The sequence below is a fragment of the Homarus americanus genome, unplaced genomic scaffold (assembly GCF_018991925.1).
Source record: "Homarus americanus isolate GMGI-L3 unplaced genomic scaffold, GMGI_Hamer_2.0 scaffold39155, whole genome shotgun sequence".
NCBI classification, from domain to species: Eukaryota; Metazoa; Arthropoda; class Malacostraca; order Decapoda; family Nephropidae; genus Homarus; species Homarus americanus.
In genome coordinates, this window is record NW_024737042.1 from 5,693,389 (window position 1) to 5,714,633 (window position 21,245).

General features: G+C 41.7%; 1 protein-coding gene across 6 annotated transcripts in view; it reads left to right on the top strand.

Annotated features, from left to right (window-relative positions):
* The window catches only part of LOC121872621 (calcium-activated chloride channel regulator 1-like), a 149,391-nt gene that overhangs the window by 44,333 nt on the left and 83,813 nt on the right, over positions 1-21,245 (top strand). For 5 of the 6 annotated variants that reach the window (XR_006090128.1, XR_006090127.1, XM_042375521.1 and 2 more), the window contains exons 2-6: positions 6,150-6,318; positions 15,911-16,048; positions 16,387-16,540; positions 16,661-16,841; positions 17,856-17,988. Coding sequence is in view for 4 of the 6 variants with exons in the window: in XM_042375521.1 (XP_042231455.1) it covers positions 6,150-6,318; positions 15,911-16,048; positions 16,387-16,540; positions 16,661-16,841; positions 17,856-17,988 (775 nt within the window). In the remaining 2 variants the exon portion in view is untranslated. Of the gene's footprint in view, positions 1-6,149; positions 6,319-9,420; positions 9,760-15,910; positions 16,049-16,386; positions 16,541-16,660; positions 16,842-17,855; positions 17,989-21,245 lie in introns of those variants that run through there. The other variant, XM_042375524.1, reaches the window with a different exon arrangement.

Sequence of the window (21,245 nt, forward strand, 5' to 3'; positions counted from 1 at the left end):
TTGGCTGAGGGTTTGATCAGAACTGACCTCCTTCCACTGCCCTCAGAATATTTAAGGCTCACTTGAGTGGGAGGAGCTTTGGATTTAGGCGGGAACACCTTAACTAGGTTAATCACCGTGCTAGTGTTCAAGACCTTTAATTTTTATTTAAAATTTCTATAAAACTTCACTGTCTTTACTATTGACTTTCTATTGTTTTTTCTACCATTTTTCTATGTATCACTTTTTAACTTTTTACTGTAGAGATAGATGAAAGTGGTTTTGCCGGTGTTCAAAACAGGTGCGACAACCATTAGCTGCTTTGAAGAGTGATCGCTTTTGGGCCGCGGCGTCAGAGAGTATGCCCGCTCAGAGTCGTAGAAGATAGAGTTCGGCCAACCAGGCGCCATGGTGTTACTAAGCTGATGAATAAATTTGCATTCGTACTGTAGAGGATGATGATGATGATGTTTTGTATTCAATAAAATTGCCATACATCTTTACAATTAGATAAGCATGTTTATAAACTATGTGAGAGAGAGCCCGAGAAGACTTCCCACTCGCCGAGTAACAACATGGCGCCTGGTTGGCCGAACTCTCTATCTTCGGCTCCCCAGCCTATATAATTATGTACGTCTCTTCCCACACAGTTCTTTTGGGTACGCCTATACCATTACTTAGAAGTGGGCTACAGTCATCTTTAGAGTACCATCCTCATATATGAGGGTTGGCGACCAGTTCTCCGCTCTAAATGTTCTCGTGAAAACGGTCATCTTGGATTGAGCTAAATAGTTAATCAGCTCTTAAATCTCTACTGTTGAACATAGCCTGCCGTTATGAAGATAGTGACTAAAACAGTTAGCAAGAAAAGAATACAGTATGCAAAAAAAAATTGTCCAAGGTGAACTTACCTTCCTTTAGCCTGAAAACTGTTTATTATGTAACCAAAGTAAAAAGATATATTTCCTTTTATATAATTACTTATGTGATTAATCGCTAGGTCTTACCACAATCTACTGATACCCTGACCCAAAGCAAGACGGGACAAAGCCGACTGGTTTGCGATCGTGTTCGAAATGTAACTATTGCGTTGTGTCTTGAATTAATATACCTTGATTTGAGCGTTTTGACTAGTCGTCTTGCAGTTGTAAAACCAATAGTTAACTGCGCACTTATAATATTGATTCTACTCAGCTATAGTAATAGGGTTGGCTGCATGGAGAAAAGTGGAAGTTCCGTGAACGGCGGGATCGGTACTCGGTAGCATAAGCTCCAGTGTTGCGACTCACCAAAATGATAAATACATAGATGGCTACCCCAAATACACCCAGATATGGCAATTTTTTTAGATGCTTATTATTTACGAGATTATCTTAAATATGCTGCCAGAAAATCAATTAGCTGACTTATCTTACTGGTGTGTGTTCGACTGACATTGCCTTTCCTCTCAAAAATTGTTCTAGAAAAAGGTAGGAGTGTGCATCTGTGGCTCGCACATAAAACAAAAGAATGACATAATTATGCATCTTATTCTTAGAACAAATACTGACGTCAAATTTTCTTTCAAATGCGCCTGAAAACCAGTATTAATGCTTAACATTGATTGAGCAATTATTACTCGCAAACCCAATGATTTTTTTTTCTTATATGCTCTTCGCTACCGATTGTTCAAGTTCTACTTGGTTCTGACGGCTCAATGAAACACAGTCTTCACAGAGGCAGTTCTCAGGGAGAAGTCTGTACATTGGTGCAGCAGGAAACAATCTGTCTCACAGAATAATTTACACATGATCACGAAACATCGTGCTATGTCGTCTAACTATTCAGACAACCAACTTCATTCACACCGCGTCAATCACGCCACAAGAGGACAGCACTCGTGCGCACGCTCATTCACGCCACGCCGTGGTTCACTCGCTCGGCTCGTTTGCATTACATAAACATCACACAGCTCCCCCAAGACATTGGGGATGACTTGAAGAGACACGATGTCTGGATTAAAATTTTCATCTCATCCCCCTAAGTCTGAGAATCCCATCGCATCTCCAGTCGCTGTGGCGCTCGCCGCTGCCCATGTTGGAATAAAAAATTGTCTCAGTTTCTACAAAAAGAACAGCAGGATTATTTAGGTCGTTTGGCGTGGATTCATTTCTCCAGTCGATGTCACCATAGTTAAAGTCCCCCATGACAAGGAGGGTTTAGCGCCGTTACGTTGTCAATTAAGGCTCTTAAGTTTCTTTGGTTTAATGAACTTAAATTTAGGGATCTGTAGATATATCTGACAATGAGTAAGCCTCTCCCCTTTTGTTTAATTTTATACCACTATCCACTAGATTCTTCAAAAACATCTGCTTCCCGCACCCTAACCTGGCTGGCTTTAAGGTCTTGCCTTACATAGATAACCACATCCCTCTTGCAAATTTCTTGAGAAAGGTTCATAAATGAGTCACCCATCTATAATGAACTCACATTCCTCTGGATCGATTTTCCTGTTCTTGTACAACAGTTCTACAACACCTTCTATCAGGTAGTATTTTTTTTTTCTTAACGGGGATTAGCCCACCCGGGCACAGATTGAGGTACCTTCAGTAGTGTTTCAAACTCCTCTCTCTTGTCAAGGAACATGTCAGTATTAGTGTACATTATTTTCAAGCTAAAATTGTCCTCGGTAATGTCTCTGGTCTTGGTATTGACTCCGGCCACCCTCCATTCTTTGCAGCTGCCTTGTTTACTGATCACTTGTGTTCTGTGGGGTGTGGTCAGAGAAGACATTGTTTACATGGCTCTCGACTCATCCTGGGTGGGAGGTGGAGCGGGTGAGGGTGTCTGGCTGCCCCCAGGCTCTGGACTAGTGCACTTGCTACCACTCCCTCTCCTTGTATATAACCATGTACGTCCGTCCCTGTTCCTCATCGACGCCTCTCCGTCTGCTTCACGGAGTCCAGGAGTTTTTTTGTGCTGTTCCTTCTGCATTACCATACGATTCCAAAATGTATGATTCACTGCTAAGTTTTTACAGGCTAGCGAGCCGACCTTTTGGTGAAGAATATAAAGGAAAAGAGACGTGACCGATCGCCCAAGCGGCTAACAAGCCGATCAGTGGCGAAGAGGATAAAAGTAAAAAAGAATAACTTCCCATTTCTTACCCTCACTCATTAGAGTGATCCTGAATGAGGGGGGGAGGGGGGCTTGTTCTCCTGCCTTTGTCCTAGCCCCCTCATGTCGTGAGTGGGAGCTGATAATTTCAGAGCCTCCTCACAAATATTTTGAAATTTTAACTTTCGTGCATTTTCTTAGTTTCTGTTTTTTCCGACTGACTCTCTGGGACTTCAAACACTATTATGTTGTTCATGTGATCGTAACGTTCCCGTTTTTCCTCATCTCCCATATCAGTAGGTCTACTAGTTGTCAACTCTTCAACACAATTCTTCAAGAGTCCCTAGCTGCTGGAGGACCTGTTCAAATCCTGCATTACTTTCCGTCACCTTCTGTGACCCTGCTGCAACCTGAGCATAGGTATTCTTAACTACTTCCTCTGTTCTGTCAGCTATTTCCTCAGTCATAGTGAAGATCTCTCTCCCAACCTGCTCCAGCTTGACATCCAACACGAATTTAGCTTCCTCTATTTTTGTCTCCAAGTATCTCTTTCCCTTATGATCTGCAATTGCCTCATTTACTTTGGTTATACGGTCAGGGCAATACCAGCAACAGCCTTCATGCTTTACCGCATTCTGCATCATCCTAAACGCTATTAAGCCCAGACCCACACAATCTACATTAGACGTCACCCTGCAATAATTGCATGCCAACACGATACCCTGATACCCTACGCTGATTCATGTCTTGTCACAAACTTTTTTCTTCCTTTTACTTACTTACACCTGTGGGACACACAGTTCGCACTCCTGAGTAGGGTGGGGTAGGTAACGGGGAGGATGTCTAGACTCTTTTTACTTTTTACTTTTATCCTCTTCGCCATTGATCGCCTAGTTAGCCGCTTGGGCAGTTAGTCATGTCTCTGTTGTTACTCACTGTTGGCAAGTACTGGGTATGCACTGGCTCCTAAATATATCTGAACCTGCTCCAGTGTTGGTCAATTCTGGTCTTGAAACAGCTTACACTCAGTGCCGTCACAACACTCTGGCAGGAGGTTCCAAGAGTTCACAACCCTCACTCCGAAAAATTTGCCCTCACAGTTTTCTGGACTTGCGGCTCCTTCAACCTTGACCTGTGACCCCTTGTGGGGCGGGCGTCTGCCAGCTCTAGGCTGGGCACTCAACTGAGTAGTGCCCTCCCAGATGTTTATACACCTCAATTAGGTCACCCCTTCCCCGTCTGTAGTATAAGCTAGGCAGATGCAGGCACTGTAATCTCTCTGGATAGCTTAGATACTAACTGCAGGTACCAATCTGGTTGCCTCCTTTGTGACATTTTCAGTCAACTGACAGTCCCTAGCATATCTCGGGGACCAGACAGGGTGACAGTACTCCAAGTAGGGAAGCACCTCACTCTTGAAGATCATTACGAATGGATACCTGAAAGGCCTTCTTATAAGACCTAATAATTTAGTTGCCTGATTCACCTTCTTCTCACAGTGACCCGAGAACTTCAGCACATTGTCAACTTACACACCTACAGTAGGTCCTTTTCGCCTTAAGTCTCAATTATTGCAGTTTCTTCGTCCAATTGGGACATACGATACGCCTCCTTACCGTTGGTACATCCCAGGTGCATCCGACTTACGAACTTACGAATTACGAACGCCCGCCGATACAATCGGGGTTAAACTTGAAATTTACAATATTTTATTTACCTGATGACTTATTTTTTACTTTCATTTACTGTCATTCTATTTCTCCCTTTCTCTTAAATTAAATGATTTTAGATGTACTGTATATACGGATTCAGGCTATGATATAGTGGGATTTTAATTTTTTTTTGTAAGTATGGTATGCATATAGCATATGTTCCAACTCACGTACAAATCCGACTTACAAACGTCCTCAGAAACAGAACCCGTTCATAACCCGGGGACCCCCTGTATTATTTACTCTTGCTATCTTTTCCAGTTCTCCTCAACGAATTGGTATCTCTATGCACTGTACTATCATTATGTACACTGTACCTCCTTATGAGTGGTGGATCATATGCACAATTACAGCCCTTTAGAAAACACATACTCAAAAGAAAATGTTTCTTCGTGGCACCAAAAATGTTTCTTGGTTACTTCAGGGCACTCGTGCCTTTTGCTTGTCCCAATTTTGTTTTCACTTCAATTTATTATCACTATTGACTGTCTTTGCTAATAGCAGTACTATTCTCTGATCGGTCTTTGGACGGTCAATCACAGCCAGGAATGCAACTCATTTACAATTTCCTGAATAAATCTTGGCATATGGCAATGATTTTATGGTTGTATCCCCACGGCCCATGGCTCCAGTCGAGTAGGGAGAATATTTTAATATACACAATCGTGAATAACATTAAATATCCTACATCGATTTACACATTCACATCAATAAGACAATCTTCTGTCCAATTTCTGCCGCTCAATAATGAAGGCCCAAGTGCCAACACGCTTTCTTACAGAGACGCAACACAATGCTTCACATGAAATAAAATATTTTATCAGTATTTTGTTCACGCAAAACGAACATATCCATGTTTTATTTGAATTAAATCCTGCATGATTGTTTTGCATGAATAAAATTAATTTATGTTTGATAATGACTAACGAAAGTACAGGGGCGGATCCAGGAATATCAAAAGGGGGTTCAAGAAGTTGTGGGTGGGGGAACACAGCGAGCACAGCAAGCCCACCCAGCTGGGGAGTTATAGGGGGGCAGCTCTGTAAGCCCCTCCTGGAAAATTTTGAAATGTGAACAATTTAATGGGCATTTTGAGGCCATTTTGAAGACATGTGCACTAGATATTAGTAGATATTCTGAGATCAATAGTAATTACTTTTTACTAAACAAAAACACCCGAGTACAATACTGCATTATAGAAAAAGTATTAGAATTTTCTAATGAAAGGGGGGGTTGGGACTCCCAGGACCCCCCTGGATCCACCCCTGAAGTACCACTAACGATTATTATTCAACTTGCCAGGATTGCTCATCAGATGTTAATTACTTATACTGATTGTTTAACAACCATGTAAAATTTCAGGATGAAGACCCATATCTATGTTTGGGCTGCAACTTCTCTGCTGTTGGTTGTTGGAGTAAGGGGAGGATCAAGAGTCAAACTAGTCAACAATGGGTATGAGGGTGTGGTGGTGGCCATATCCCAGGAGGTGGATGAAATGGATGGACCTGTTATCATTGATTCCCTTAAGGTAATGTACATGAATATCATGGTGTAATTTGAGTGACTATAATCATTAACAAGAATGTTGGTGATACCGTACTTGATTAGAGTGGTCCGGCACTGAGCAACAGCCTGACGCAATTTCTCCATAGAAGGTACAGTAAAGGCTTTCTTACCTCGAGAAACATACACAAAAAATGCAGATTAGGCACCTCATCTTACTTCATGTGATGATTAAAAACCTTAATGCTAATGTAACCTAACCCCCCACCCCACCCAGGTAGCATGAATCCAGAAAAAAAGTCACAAGAAAAAAAGTCACAGAAAAAAGGCACGGAAGGGGCACTACTCAGTCGAGTGTCCTTACTTGGAGCTGGCGGACGCTCGCCCCACAAGGGGTCACAGCTCAAGATTGAAGAAGCCACAGGTCCAGAAAAGTGTGAGGGGCAAACTTTTTCGGAGTGAGAGTTGTGAACTCTTGCAACAATCTACGAGAAAGTGTTGTGACGGCACCGTGTGTGAGCTCTTTCAAGACCAGACTTGACCAACACTGGAGCAGGTTCAGGTACATTCAGGAGCCGGTGCACGCCCAGTACTTGCCAACAGTGCATAACAGAGACGTGACCGATCGCCCAAGCGGCTAACGAGCCAATCAGTGGTGAAGAGGATAAAAGTGTTGTCAATTGTGTACAAGTCAAGTGACTTTTTTTCCTGTAACTTTATTTCCGTTCACCGGTAGCATTAGGGTGCTTAACAGGGGCGGATCCAGTAATATCAAAGGGAGGTTCCAAGAAGTTGTGGTTGGGGGAACAAACTGAGCCCCAATATCAGAGGCATTTTGAGGCCATTTAGAAGCCATGTGCACTTGATATTAGGAGATATTCTGAAGTCAATAGTAATTACTTTTTACTATACAAAAATGGCTGAGTACTGTACAATACTGCATTAAAGAAAAAGTATACAAATTTTGATGAAAAGGGGGGGGGGGGTCCGAACCCCCAGGACCCCTCATGGAGCAGCCCTTGCTGGTCAACACTTTTATACAGTAGTTCCTGTCGGTAATTGTTTTACTGTAAGAAACGGGTCTTGGGACATTAAATCCAAAAGTAACCAAAGCATGGTCAGAGAATGCTGGATCAATCAGGTCACCTGCAACGTCTAATACATGATCACCGCCAGCAGGAGAAAAAATAGGTCTAGAATGTGTTCAAAATGACGTGTTGGATATGACCCATGATTGACAAAATTGTTTAGATTAAGAATTTCCAAGAACTCGGAAAAAAAGGTTTCAGAGATAGGTTGTTAACCCAATAATTAAAGTCACCACAGATCAACCGCTGCCCGTTCTTTCCTCAGAAAGCCCCAAGAAACAAGTCAAATTCATCCATGAACTTCCTATCTGTACTTGGGTGACCCGGAGATAAACAACAGCAATTCTAATAACTTGGCGATGAAGATTCATTAATGCCTCCGTAAATTCAAAGGAGGAAAAAACAGTCACTACTAATCAGTCTAATGTTGAGCAGGGCCACAAAATAAATCAGCCGGAGCTCCTGCAGCAGGTCTGGGAACATGAACAAGAGAATGTGTCTTGGGAAAAGCACAATGAATAATGTTGAAGCCTGATCCATACAACCACATTTCAATTTTGCAGAGGATACCCAAGCTGAAGTCCCACAAAAACTCATCAACACGACACATTTTGTTTCAGATTGTGCAGATATTAAGCTGACCAATTTTTAATAAGCTCAAGAGGGGGCTGCAAGTTTATTTTAACAAGTAAAGTCGGTGTTCTCAATTATTTTTACGTTAGGAAGTCATCATAGGGCACAAACTGGAGAACCAGGCTTCCTGGGACAGCCTGATGCAAGGTGTCAAATTTTTGGTAGTGGTAGCATTGAGTGACCAATAACCTGTCATAAGCTTTGCATCTGTTCAATCCAACATAAATGTATCCCTGAAACTTCTCAATGGAATTTTGTACTTCAGATGACATCTTCATGACTGCATGTTTACTCTCTCCTTTTATTTATGTGAAAACATTGGATAACTTGCAGCCTTTATTTAACAGGAAGTGTAGTAGGAATACTTACCTACAATTGTCCTTTTCGGTATGATTTTTCTAGGTTTGGACACCATGAAGTCCGAGCCAATTCTTAACTCCCTGCAGCTATCAAGAGGAATAGGCATCAATGCTCCTCTTGGCACTTGTAGCAGCAGCAACAACAGTGCCCTCCTTTGGCTTCAGTATGAGTACATGGTGGGGGTGGACTGTTCTATCCCTGCCCAAATCATTGATCTTAATACACCTTTAGTACCACCCTGATATTTTTAAACTCCTTCAGTTCCGCTTTAACAATGTTCGCAAATGATTGAGGAGACTTGTGAGAGACCACTCCTGAAGCCTCTCAGCCACACCCAACTCAAAATTCTCTAGAGCACTTGTCATGAGTGATACTACCTTCTGAGCTATTTTAGCTTCCAAATTTTATTTTGCCATGCTCAGGAAGTCATTCACCTTGTCTTTGGAAACTGCAAAGAACAATTGGTAGCCGAGTCTCCTCTTGGTCATGAAGTTGTAATCCTCCTCATCTGGGGTTTGGTCTGGTCGTGTTGCGTCTCTGTAACAAACCGTGTTCGGCACTCGGGCCTTCGTTGTTGAGAGGCAGAAATTGGACAGGGGTTACATAAGATCATCAAGACCATCTTAGTGATGTGAAAGTGTAAATCGATGTAGGATTTTTAATGCTAGATGCGATTGTATTTTTTAAAACTCAATTTCCACCGAGTTAGGGGTACAGCCCAGGTCAGAAGGCATACAACCACAAAATCATTGCCATATGGCTGTGATAAAGGCCAACCAGAGAGTGTAATACTGTGCCTTTAGTTAAATCAGTTCAAAGTGTCATCAGTGACCGCAGAAGAGGTTGTAAATAACATAAAGTGAATATAAATTGGCAAGCAAGGTGGAAAGGCACCACTGCCAGCTGAAACCAAGTCGTGTTATAGGTGCCACAGAGACTTTAAATTTTATTTTGTTTGTGTGCTTTCTCAAGGACTGAAACTGTGCCTACAATACACCATTCACAGGGAGATACAGTGTACACAGTGATAGCACAAAGAGATATAGTCGTCGATGAGAACAGGAAAAGAAAGTACTGTATAAGGAAATACTAGTTAAAATAAAAAAATAAATAAAATCAACAAACTTGGCTATCCGTAAAGACATTCTATTACCGCCCCAAAGAAAGTTTATTTTATTTTTCTGTGTTTCTAAAGGACCTGTGGGTGTATAAAATCAGTTATTCATAGCAAAATGCAGTGTAGATAGAGATAGCACATAAATACTGACAAACTGCCAAAGTGAACTGAAAAAAAATAAATAAAAATAAATAAAAAGAAGAGAAGAAAAAACAGAAGACATCCCTAAAGGCAACAGGGGAGGTTAAATCCAGCAGAGGGGAGCTAAGTACGTTCTGGTTTTTTTCTTTATTTATATATATATATATATTTTTTAAAATAGGTGTATATCTATACACAGTCTGCACCCCCACCACAACAACAACAACAACAACCATGAGGGGTATGATATGTGACTACTGCGGGGGATGACGGAGATGGATGATACAGGCCTGACCAATGCAAAGTTTAGGAAGATGCTAACTGCCGTAAAGCATGAAGGCTGTTGCTGGTATTGCCCTGACTGCATAGTCAAGGTGAAAGAGGCGATTGCAAGCCATAAGGGAACGAGTTCCCTAGGGACGAAAATGGATGAAACTGGAGCCCTGCTGGTTGCCAAACTAGACACAGCACGGACCCACATTGTGTTCACAGAGGAGGGTATTAGAAATAAACTGTCAAAGCTAAAGGGGTATCAACTGGCCTGACTCATTAAGGCACAAGAACGCAGACACTACGCTGAATATCATAACTAGTAAAGTGACCCATTTGATCGATAAATATATACCCAAGACCAAACCCAGTACCTCTAGCAATACGAGGGGATCCTTACACATGAACCATGCAGCGGTCGACAAAGTTAAGAAGAAAACCCAGAAATTCAAGACGTGGGTTGGGTCAAACGATGAGCAGGACAGAAGGATGTATGCAAGAGCCAGAAACCAAGCAAAGATAGAGTGTAGAAGGTCTGAAAAGGAGTTCCAGAGGCTGGTTGCAAGAGAGGTCAAGTCAAACCCAAAGGCGTTTTACCGCTATGCAAAGTCGAAATTGAAAACGCGAGTAGGAGTATCAGACCTGAGGTTTGAAGATGGTAGTTACGCAGATTCTGACCAGGATAAAGCTGAGGCACTGAACAGCTTCTTTTCCTCGGTGTTCACAAGAGAGGATGCGATTAACCTTCCTACATTTGAGGACAGACGGTTCGACATAGCACTGACCCACATTGTATTCACAGAAGAGGGTATTAGAAATAAATTGTCAAAGCTAAAGGTCCATAAGAGTCCAGGCCCTGACATGGTGCATCCTAGAGTGCTAAGAGAGTTGTGCAACGAGCTTGCCGAGCCCTGAAGATCCTGTTTTGTAAATGCCTGGATGAACAAAAGGTCCCCAGTGAATGGAAAGTGGCTTATGTGAGTCCTATCTTCAAGAAGGGCGATCGTCACTCCACGAACAACTATAGACTGGTGAGCCTGACCAGCATAATATGTAAAGTACTTGAGAGTATTATCAGAGATGCCGGAATGGAACATCTACTACGAAACAACCTTGCAAAGGATTGCCAACACGGTTTTATGCCGGGGCGCTCCTGCTTAACACAATTGCTCACGGTATTGGATATTTGGACCCATATTCTGGAACGGGGTGGTAATATCGACAAGATTTACCTAGATTTTGTCAAGGCTTTCGACAGTGTACCCCACGAAAGGCTGAAAATCAAACTGGAAGGGTACGGAATTCGGAGAAATGTCCTAGTATGGATAGAAGACTTTCTACATGACCGCAAGCAGTGTGTGGTGATTAATGGCATGAAATCATCATCCGTACCTGTCACAAGCGGGGTACCACAAGGCAGTGTATTGGGCCCGCTGTTGTTTTTTTATTTAATAAATGACATGCCTGACGTTGTACACTCCTCCATACAAATGTTTGTTGACAATGAGCTGAAGTTCTCGGGCCATTGCGAGAAGAAGGTAAATCAGGCAAATAAATTATTGGGTCTTATAAGAAGCTCGTTCAGATACCAAGACGGTCCGTCCCTCGTAATGATCTTCAAGAGTGAAGTGCTTCCTCATCTGGAGTACTGTCACCCCGCCTGGTCCCCGAGATATGCTAGGGACTGTCAGTTGGTTTAAAATGTTCAAAGGAGGGCCACCAGACTGGTGCCTGCACTTCGGCACCTCAGCTACCCTGAGAGATTGGAGTGCCTGAACTTGCCTAGCTTATACTACAGACGGGCAAGGGGAGACCTAATTGAGGTGCATAAGCATCTCAAGGGGCACTACTCAGTCGATTGTCCTCACTTGGAGCTGGTGGATGCTCGCCCCACAAGGGGTCACAGCTCAAGATTGAAGAAGCCGCAAGTCCAGAAAACTGTGAGGGCAAACTTTTTCGGAGTGAGAGTTGTGAACTCTTGGAACAATCTACCAGAGAGTGTTGTGACGGCACCGAGTGTGAGCTCTTTCAAGACAAGACTTGACCAACACTGGAGCAGGTTCAGGTACATTCAGGAGCCGCTGCATGCCCAGTACTTGCCAACAGTGGCGTAACAAAGAAGTGACCGATCGCCCAAGCGGCTAACGAGTCGATCATTGATTCCACTTAACAGAAAAAATGTACTAATGGTGCACACCATTAGAAGGTGGGAATGGACTACCCTACCTCCTAAGAATATGGGTAGGGTTGTTTGTTAGATAAACTGTTCCCAATAATATCAGCAAATAGTTGAGCTTTATGTAATAACTCACCTTGGATAAACCTTATTAGTTACGATACTGCCACTGCACACAGTAGATTTTGTAATCACAATTATTGCTGTCAATAATTTCTATGGCAGTAGACCATAATGACTTGACACTACATATACGTATATAAATAGTTCCTCTGTGATCTTGACATCATGATGGTTTGACCTGAAATAACCAGCTCCCTAAAAACCAACTAGAGTAGAAAACAGCTGCAAAAAAAATCAGCCTGCCTCAACCAAAATTTGCCAGTCAGACTCAAAGTTAGCCGAACATGGCTTGGCAACTCTGAAAATGAAAAAAAAAAGTGAGAAACGATATACATTCCTGTATGTATGTTGTGTTGTCAATAGTAAGAGAAACAATTGAGACCCTACAATTGTTTGTGAATGAGGCAGAAAGTCAGACCATCAAACTGGGACTTGGTCGCAATTTTCGTGATGCCATATAGCAGCAGGGTCTACCATAAGACAACACATTATGCTTCCAATATCTTCCCAGGCGGTAGTACCTCCCTGTTTGATAGCTGCCTTCTACTTACGGTCATTTTTCGTTATCCACCCATCACCTTTTAGCAAATGAAAAATATATTCTTTCGCTAGTTTTTGTACTGTTTTAGATGATTCTGACATTTATCTTTGGGGCAAATCACTATTTTTTTTTAGGTAGGTTAGGTTTTCTTGCTGTTTTAGATGATTATAAATGTCAAAGTCATCTAAAACAGCAATAAAACCAAACCTTACCTAACCTAACTGTTTGGTATTTTCTTGAAGGGAAGGAGAAACACCGTGTAGCGGCCGAGAACTTTAATGTGAGGTCTGCCTGACTTTTTGGAAACCACCACCATCCGAGCGCACCATTCCATGGCTTCCCCTACAAGGACCGGGCAGATCACCCCTCTCCTGACATCATCACTGAGCTGCTGTTTGACTTCCGTCTCCCAGTGCTTGGGGACCGAAGTGGGGGTGTGACAGGCATGGGGTTTGGCACCAGGTATCAGGTGGATGTGATGCGGGGCACCTGCCATCACAGGGAGGGGATACCTATCGGTGTTGAAGGTGGTAGACGAGAAGTGGCGGAGGAGCCGCTCCTCCAGCCTTGAGGAGTTTTCTTCTAGTGGGTGGAGCGGCATGACAGGTGGCCTGGGCGGGAGGCTGGTGTCACCTCCATCCACCACCCCCGTAGCAGCAACGGAAGGGGGTGGAAGCGGTATGTCCATATGCACCTAGCCAAAGTCCTTACAGGCGGTGAGTGATAGGTACAGGTGCTTGACAGACTTGACGAAGCGGGATGTTTGCAAGGTCACATAAGCCAGCCCGACGCTGTAACAGTGCAGGCCGGAGACCCAGCGATGACATTAGGGTGGGACTGGCCACACACACCTAGGCGCTGGTGTCTGCGATGGCCATAACTGGGGGAGAATATGACTAGCAGGGCGGGCCACATCAACGAGTAACAGCGGCTGTTGAGACAGGTGGGCATCAGCCACCACCGCACCAGTAACTGCGTCTGTGGCTATCTGGCCTCCATACTGCTTCTTAGCACTCCTGCAGAGTTTCTTCAGGTGGCCCAGTTTCCCACAGCCATGACAGATGGCCGATTTGGCCATCTTGGCCGGGCAGGATGCCCTGTCAGGGGCATGGTGGTCCCCACAATTACCACAAAGTCGGGGGGGGAGGGGGGGGGTAAGCCGGGAGAACAGCTGAGCTGGAGGCGGCTACCACTATGGTGTCCTTGGGTGTGACGTCATCCTCAGTGGCCAAAAGCGACGTCATGTTGTGCAGCCTCGAATGTGGTACAATAGGCACGGAGGCTGTCAACATCACTGAAAGGTATTACAGTTCTGAAACAGCTATCAACTTATGCAATAGCATGTAGTCTGAAATACAGTGACCCCTCCGTTAACGAACTCAATCCGTTCCAGAAGGTCGTTCGTTAACCGAAAAGTTCGTTAACCGAAACCATTGTTTCAATGGGTTTTTGGGTAATTGGTTCCAGCTCACCGAAAATTTCATAAATTCAACAAAAATGGTAGAAAAGTTCACTTACTTTGAGATGTGTATGTAGAAGGCTCCTGGATGATGATGATGATGATGATGGGATTTAGAATGGGGGTGGAGGAGAAGGAAGAAGAGAAGGCATTGGGGTGGAAGAGAAGTCACCCCATGGCGCCATTTCACCCATAAAATTTTAGCTTTCTTGGTGTATTTCAAGATTATTTTCTTTAAATCAACACTGCACTGCATTATATATTGTCAATATGTAAAATATATTTCAAAATGACCAATAATTTGCTTGGAAACACAGAAAAAAAGCGTTTAGTTGAAGAGAGTCTCAAGCAAGATGTTACCTCCAGTGAAAACAGAGAGAGACTAACTCCTGTTTGCTGTGTTAAGAGGCTGGATGCCGCACATTAAACTAGTCACTTTACCTTCAATTATGTTCACTAATTGTTAAAATGACTAAAAAATTGAATATTAAACTTTTAAAATTATTGAATAGTATAAACTTCTTGATATTTACTAAAATAGTAAGGAATTTAAGCCCTAGAACCGATTAATGTATTGGTGGACTGATACTAAAGCTGATTGCCCGGTCAGTGCAAGCGAAAACATGTTGAGGTCGGTTCGTAAGAACTTCGTTAACCGAATTTTTTTTCGTTAACCGAATTGAAGATCCTTATGGAAGGCAGTTCGTTAATCGAAATTACGTTTACCGAGGTGTTCGTTAAACGAGGGGTCACTGTATTTCTGTCACACTCGGGGCACTGAAATTCACAGTCCATGGCTTGCTGGGAGCATTGCAAGAAATATGCACTGATGGGCTCATTAGGAACCTGAATATCACTAAAGAAATCAGACCAATGCACTGCCTGATTTGAAGCACGAAGCACAAACTAGCTGATGGCATCCAAAGCCTCCACAGGGGCTATGGCCCCCCCACTGAGTTGTTGCGAACCTCACATATAAGGCACGCTGGAGAGCAGGAACACACAGGAGGCGGATATGCAGGACGACGTCAGCATCTGGCCGCTTGTTGAGCTGCAACCAGCACTCAGTTGAGCGCCTCTAGGACTGGAAGGCCGCTGAAAACAACTCCAGGTCACATTTCTCAGGCGCAGAGGCCATAGAGACTGTGGCTGAGATGACTGGCATGGGGCTGATATTGACGCCAAACTTGCCTGCAGCGAGACAATGGCTTGCTGTTGTGACATCAGCACTGACTGGGCTTGAGCCAGAATCGCCGGTGTCGCCGAAGAAGGGTGGCCACAGTGGGTCCTGGAGGATGTTGAGAACTCTGGACGGCATTAGAGCGGCATCTTGAGGTTCAGGTTCACACCTAAACTCACTGCGCCATGTTAGGTGTTTTATTGAAGGAAAGGAGAAACTCCGTGTAGTGGCCGAGAACTTTAATGTAGAGATCCGTGTTACAGGCCTGACAGGCGCAACTGGCGCCGCAGACTCTCCGCTACCAGGGGTTGTCAGGTAGCGCCAACATAACTAAAAAAAATTTTCCCCAAAGATAAATGTCAGAATCATCTAAAACAGCAAGAAAACTAGCAAAAAAAAAATATATATATATTTTTTATGTAAAAAAAGGTGATGGGTGGATAACGAAAAATGGCACTAATTTATGTAATGAAATATGCAATAATTGTATATCAAGGTTATAGGTAGTCTTAAAAATTTTTATCCCCAGGAAATGATCCAAGAGGCATCAAGAAGGTTATATAGAGCCACACATAAACGAGCATATTTCCGGTCAGTAAAAATCCTCATCCCCAAATCTTGGACCAATACTAGTGTCATTGGTAATGCATTGAGCGAAAGTTTCCAAGTAAGTTATTGTCTTGTGAACTATTTATTCATGAATGATTTGAAAATACAGGGTAAAATTAATTTTCAATTGTTTATACCTGTACAATACTGACAAATAACTTATAGCCTCAAGTAAATCATATTTTCCTTTTAATACAATTTCTAATGTCTCCTTAAGTGTGACATTGCCTTCTTACATGATTATGTTTATATAAGATAGATAGACATATCATGACTCATTTTTATGAAATTTTGTACATGTATGCTGTTGGACGATACACTGATATAACTACAATATGCATATATCTTACAAGGTTTATGATCAATGCTGGAAGATAATACAGAAATAATTTACAGGACAGTGAGGTTAGAGTGGACATCATGAACAGTGTGTATAAAAACCAGCCATATACACAGCAAACTGGCGGTTGTGGTGACCCTGGTTTGTATATTCATCTCACTGCAGAGTACCTCACAGATCGACAGCAATCTGCCTGGTGGGGACCGCGAGGTGAGTTCACAAATGTCCATATAATACTGTATCCATATACATACTTTAGTGAAATACAGTACAGTATTTAAATTGCAAAGTTTCCTAGAAAATTTAGTGTTCATAAAATGTCTGTTGCAGGGAAAGTACTACTGCTTGAGTGGGCTAAGTTGAGATGGGGTGTGTTTGATGAACTGGGTTATCCAGGTGATGAGAGTTTCCCGCTCTTCTATATCTGGGAGCAAAGCAATGGAAGATTTCCAGGTACTGGGGTTCTTCTTCCCACCTGCTGTGCCAATGTACCAGTGGAAGGACGTCTTATGTAAGCAAAGTAGCTTCTTTTTCTTATTGTTTGTAGAGACATACTTAAGGCTTCAGAAGGGTAGGATCCAGGCCAAATATTGAAACAAAAACATGCAAGGCTATTTATTGTGCCATATTCAATTAGTATTAAGAAAAGTGCAATTATGATACTGCTAATCAATGTAGCATCTCCCATAATTACATGTTGTACCAATTTTTAATTAACTTAATTTAACTTATCATTTTTACCACGTATTAGCTTACAATCCTTTCAGGCAGTTGTTTTGTTCTTTGTTACGACTTGCATTGTCCATTGTTAGTACTGGAGGAAACCGGGGTCCTGGAGAAACCTTTGACGTTTGGTGGGGTAACTTTCTTTTCATATATGACCTGGTCCAGGGATTGAACCTAGGACATAGTATTTAGAGGCATGTGTGCAATGCTGTACCACCATCTGTTCTTTTTTAGAATGACAAAATGTGAAATATTTCGTGGAGCTGTCAATTATGATACTAAAGTTATAGTTATTAGTCACCAGGCCTGAAGGAACGAAATTGTCAAGTACAGGTACTCCCCGACTAACGACCTACTCGACTTACGTCCACCCGCACTTACGACCTGCATCAGTCGTACCAAAATTTGGTCAAATTACGTATTTTTTAGTCTCAAGTCACTACACAGACAAAATTTTCATCTGAAATTCGCTTTAAAATGGCTGGCAAGCTTAAAAGTGAGAGTTTTGTGGTGCTGAAAAGAAAAAGAGACCCCCAATTTCGATTTTCTATGTGTTATTTAAGCATTTCCGACTTACGACAAATTTCGACTTACGACCATTTCGACTTACGACCTGGATATCGGTCCCTAACCCCGTCGTAAGTTGGGGAGTACCTGTACTGTATTAATTAGGGACATCACTATACAAAGGAAATGTAGCAGATATAATTAAAATTTTATATGAAATAGCTTAGAAAAATATTTTACAATTTTTAAACTTGTGTGACACCATTACATGAACTATAGCTATTATTTACAGAGACAAGACGGGTAGGAGTACGTGTGCATTAACACCTCAAGGAGAACCTGATGAGAACTGCCGTTTTCTGCCGTACAAAGATCAGCTTGCAACCTCTTCACTTATGTCTTATCCACTCATCTTCAGTGACACGGTGGGGGACATTTTAATACACTGTATAAAATTTCAGTTACAAAGACATTTGCATTGGCTAAACCATCAAAGATTTTTGGCAAGGCTTAGTGAAACCTTTTCATCTAAAAATTACATGCAATGAGAGTCTTGAATTTTTTTTTTTCGCAATCCATAATATCCCTTTCTGAAATCTTAAGAATGATCTTATTGACTCTCGGACAATTCTTCAACCTGTTTAATAATTTTGATTGGCATAAATTAATTGTTACATGAAATTAGAATCACTGGAGATTCATTAGATATATCTGCTATTCTAATTATTATTTTATGTTTTTTACAGTTAATTTGGTATTTTGTCAAGTTATTGGTTAGCTTTCAACAAGTCTAAAAGTTTTTAAATAGAATACAGTACATCATAGTTCAGGTGCAGTATAGAGCCTCAGATCTAGGACCATTGGAACCAAGACTGAACCTGTTTTGAGGATTTTTCAGTTTCTTGGGTCCTCGGCCTACCATTAAGCCATGTCAAATTTTGCTTCTAAACACTCAAACAAACTCAGTGTGAATGATTATTTTACTTTGTATATCACAAAATAAAGAAAATATATCACCCAGAAATATATGGTCCAACACAACCTATGGTCCAGCATGAGTTTTTCTTGTCATATTTAAAAAAAAATTGCTTCCTGTATGTATTTCCTGTTGCCTATACCTTAAATTTGTGTAACAACTAATAAATTACTGTAAGTTACGATGGCTTACATAGGCGTTTTGGTATCTTAATATATTGACCACTTGTGGTTCGGAAAATTCTCTGGTTTGGTCCCGAGGATGGCGGATTGAGAGGTTCAACCTGTACAGTCTTTTTACAAGTTGAGGGTACAGTGATAATGCATATGCCTCATTATTGTGTCTTGTGTTCAATCCCTGGCCCAGGAAAGATGTGAGAAGGGTGTTATCAAGGAATCTATGCTCAAGAAGGATCGTTCATTCCATGTTAAATTTTTGTTCCCTCCACAATGGTGGCACCACTAGCAGTCACCCAGTAACAATACAGTCAAGCCCAGTCCACCATACCCAATCTGCCAGAAAGTGTTGAGCTCTTTCAAGACCAGACTTGACCAACACTGGAGCAGGTTCAGATACATTCAGGAGCCGGTGCATGCCCAGTACTTGCCAACAGTGCATAACAGAGACATGGCCGATCACCCAAGCGGCTAACGAGCCGATCAGTGGTGAAGAGGATAAAAGCTAAAAGCTAATACCCCTGTACAGTATTGTGCAATAACACCCGATTATTCATTGATAATGATTTATATACATGTACTGTAGTGTGTAGGTAATTTAGCATCCAAATTTAGATACTGTATCTAGGAATAATGTCTCAAAGCAGCATACTGTCTTGTGCGATTATTTTCAAAATGTTGCAGTGTCAACCGACACTTGGCAATGCTGTGGGTGGTTATTACAATTTATTTAGCTTCCTGTGGTGTAATGGTCAGCATGTTCGCCTCGCAAGCAAGTGGTCCCTGGTTCAATTCCTGGGCAAGGTGAAACTATGGGCAAGTTTCTTTACACCATTTGCCTCTGTCTACCCAGCAGTAGTTGGGAACCTGGAAGTAAATTGATTTGCAGATCATGTTCCGAGGTAATAGTTAGCCAGTGCAGTTGGCGAGTTGTCTGGTCTTCTCAGACTATTCCTTGACATTCAGTCATGCAACTCATCAGCTTAGCTTAGATTCTACATCTTAAACAAATTCATGCCTAGGTGGCCCTTGGGCCGGCCCTCCTCGTACACAAAGGGCAACTGTTATTATTATTATTAATTACAGTTACACGACTCATTATTTTTCTAGGTGATGGAAACTGTCTTCCCTGAATTACTGTATTTTATGGCATATAAGACTCACGGCCATATAAGATCCAACCCCCATTTCAGCAGGAAATATTTAGGAAAAAAATTTGTATTCATTTTCCTCCTGTATCCATAGTTTTCTTAAAACAATATATACAGTACAGTACCAGTAAATGTGAGGAATAAATAAAAATAATACCAATAAATATGCTAACAACAAATAATACTCTATTGCCAAACCAGTAAATAAAAGCCAAATGAAAGTTTAACACAGTTGCCATTTGCATATACTGTAGTGGTCCCTCGGTTAACGAACGGATCAATTAACAAAATTTCAGTTAACGAATTAGCTTCCATAACGATCTTCAATTCGGTTAACGAACAAAACTTCGATTAATGAAATCCGTATGACAAACATGTTTTGTTGTGAACATCAGCTGATCAGCTGATCGGCTAGTCTGCCAATACAGTAATCGGTTCTCTGTTTACATTCCTTTCCAGTGGAGTAAATATCAAGAAGATTGTGTTCTTTAATATTTTGCATTTTTTTATATTAAAATTATTATTCATTTTAAAATTTAGTTAACATATTGATAATATATGCAGTACAGGGCACTAATTTTTTGTGCGCCCATCAGCCGCTTGACTCACCTGCCAAGGCGTCAGTTTAACTTTGTTTACAGTGGAAGAAACATTGTGTTTGTCACTCTCTTAAATACAGAGTATTTTTACATTTTTACATTAAAATTATTGGTCATTCTGAAATTTAGTTAACATATTGATAACATATAGTGCAGTGCAGTGTTGATTTAAATAAAATAATCTGTAATTACAGTTAGTGAACTTAAAATGTTATTGGTGAAATTACTGCATCAAGCATGGGTCCAAAGAAAGGCGATTTCTCCTCCAATCTCACTTCCTTCTCTTCTCCCTTCTCCTCCACCCCCACTTCTAATTCCCATCATCATCATCATCAACTAGCAACATTCTACATACACACCTCGAAGTAAGTGTACTTTATTGTACTGTAATGCATTTTGTTTATACTTTATATGTACTTTTCTGTGAGCTGGAACCAATTACCCAATATCCCATTGAAATAATGGATTCGGTTAACAAAATTTTCAGTTAACGAACGACTCTGTGGAACGAATTGTGTTCGTTAACCGAGGGACCACTGTACTGTACATCAGTACTCCCTGTTTACCATAGCAACACTACCTCTGCTGATTCCCTAGCAACACCCCCCCCCCACCATCCACCATTCCTTTTGTGTTTGCCCTTTGGACAATTATTTCTTTTCATTTTTTCACAATATGTATGTAGGATGGTGTCTGCATGTATATCAGTAAAAATAAATGAAGAAAGTTACGTATATCTACCAGAAAATACGAGTTGAAAAACAACAGCTTGGCCCAGTA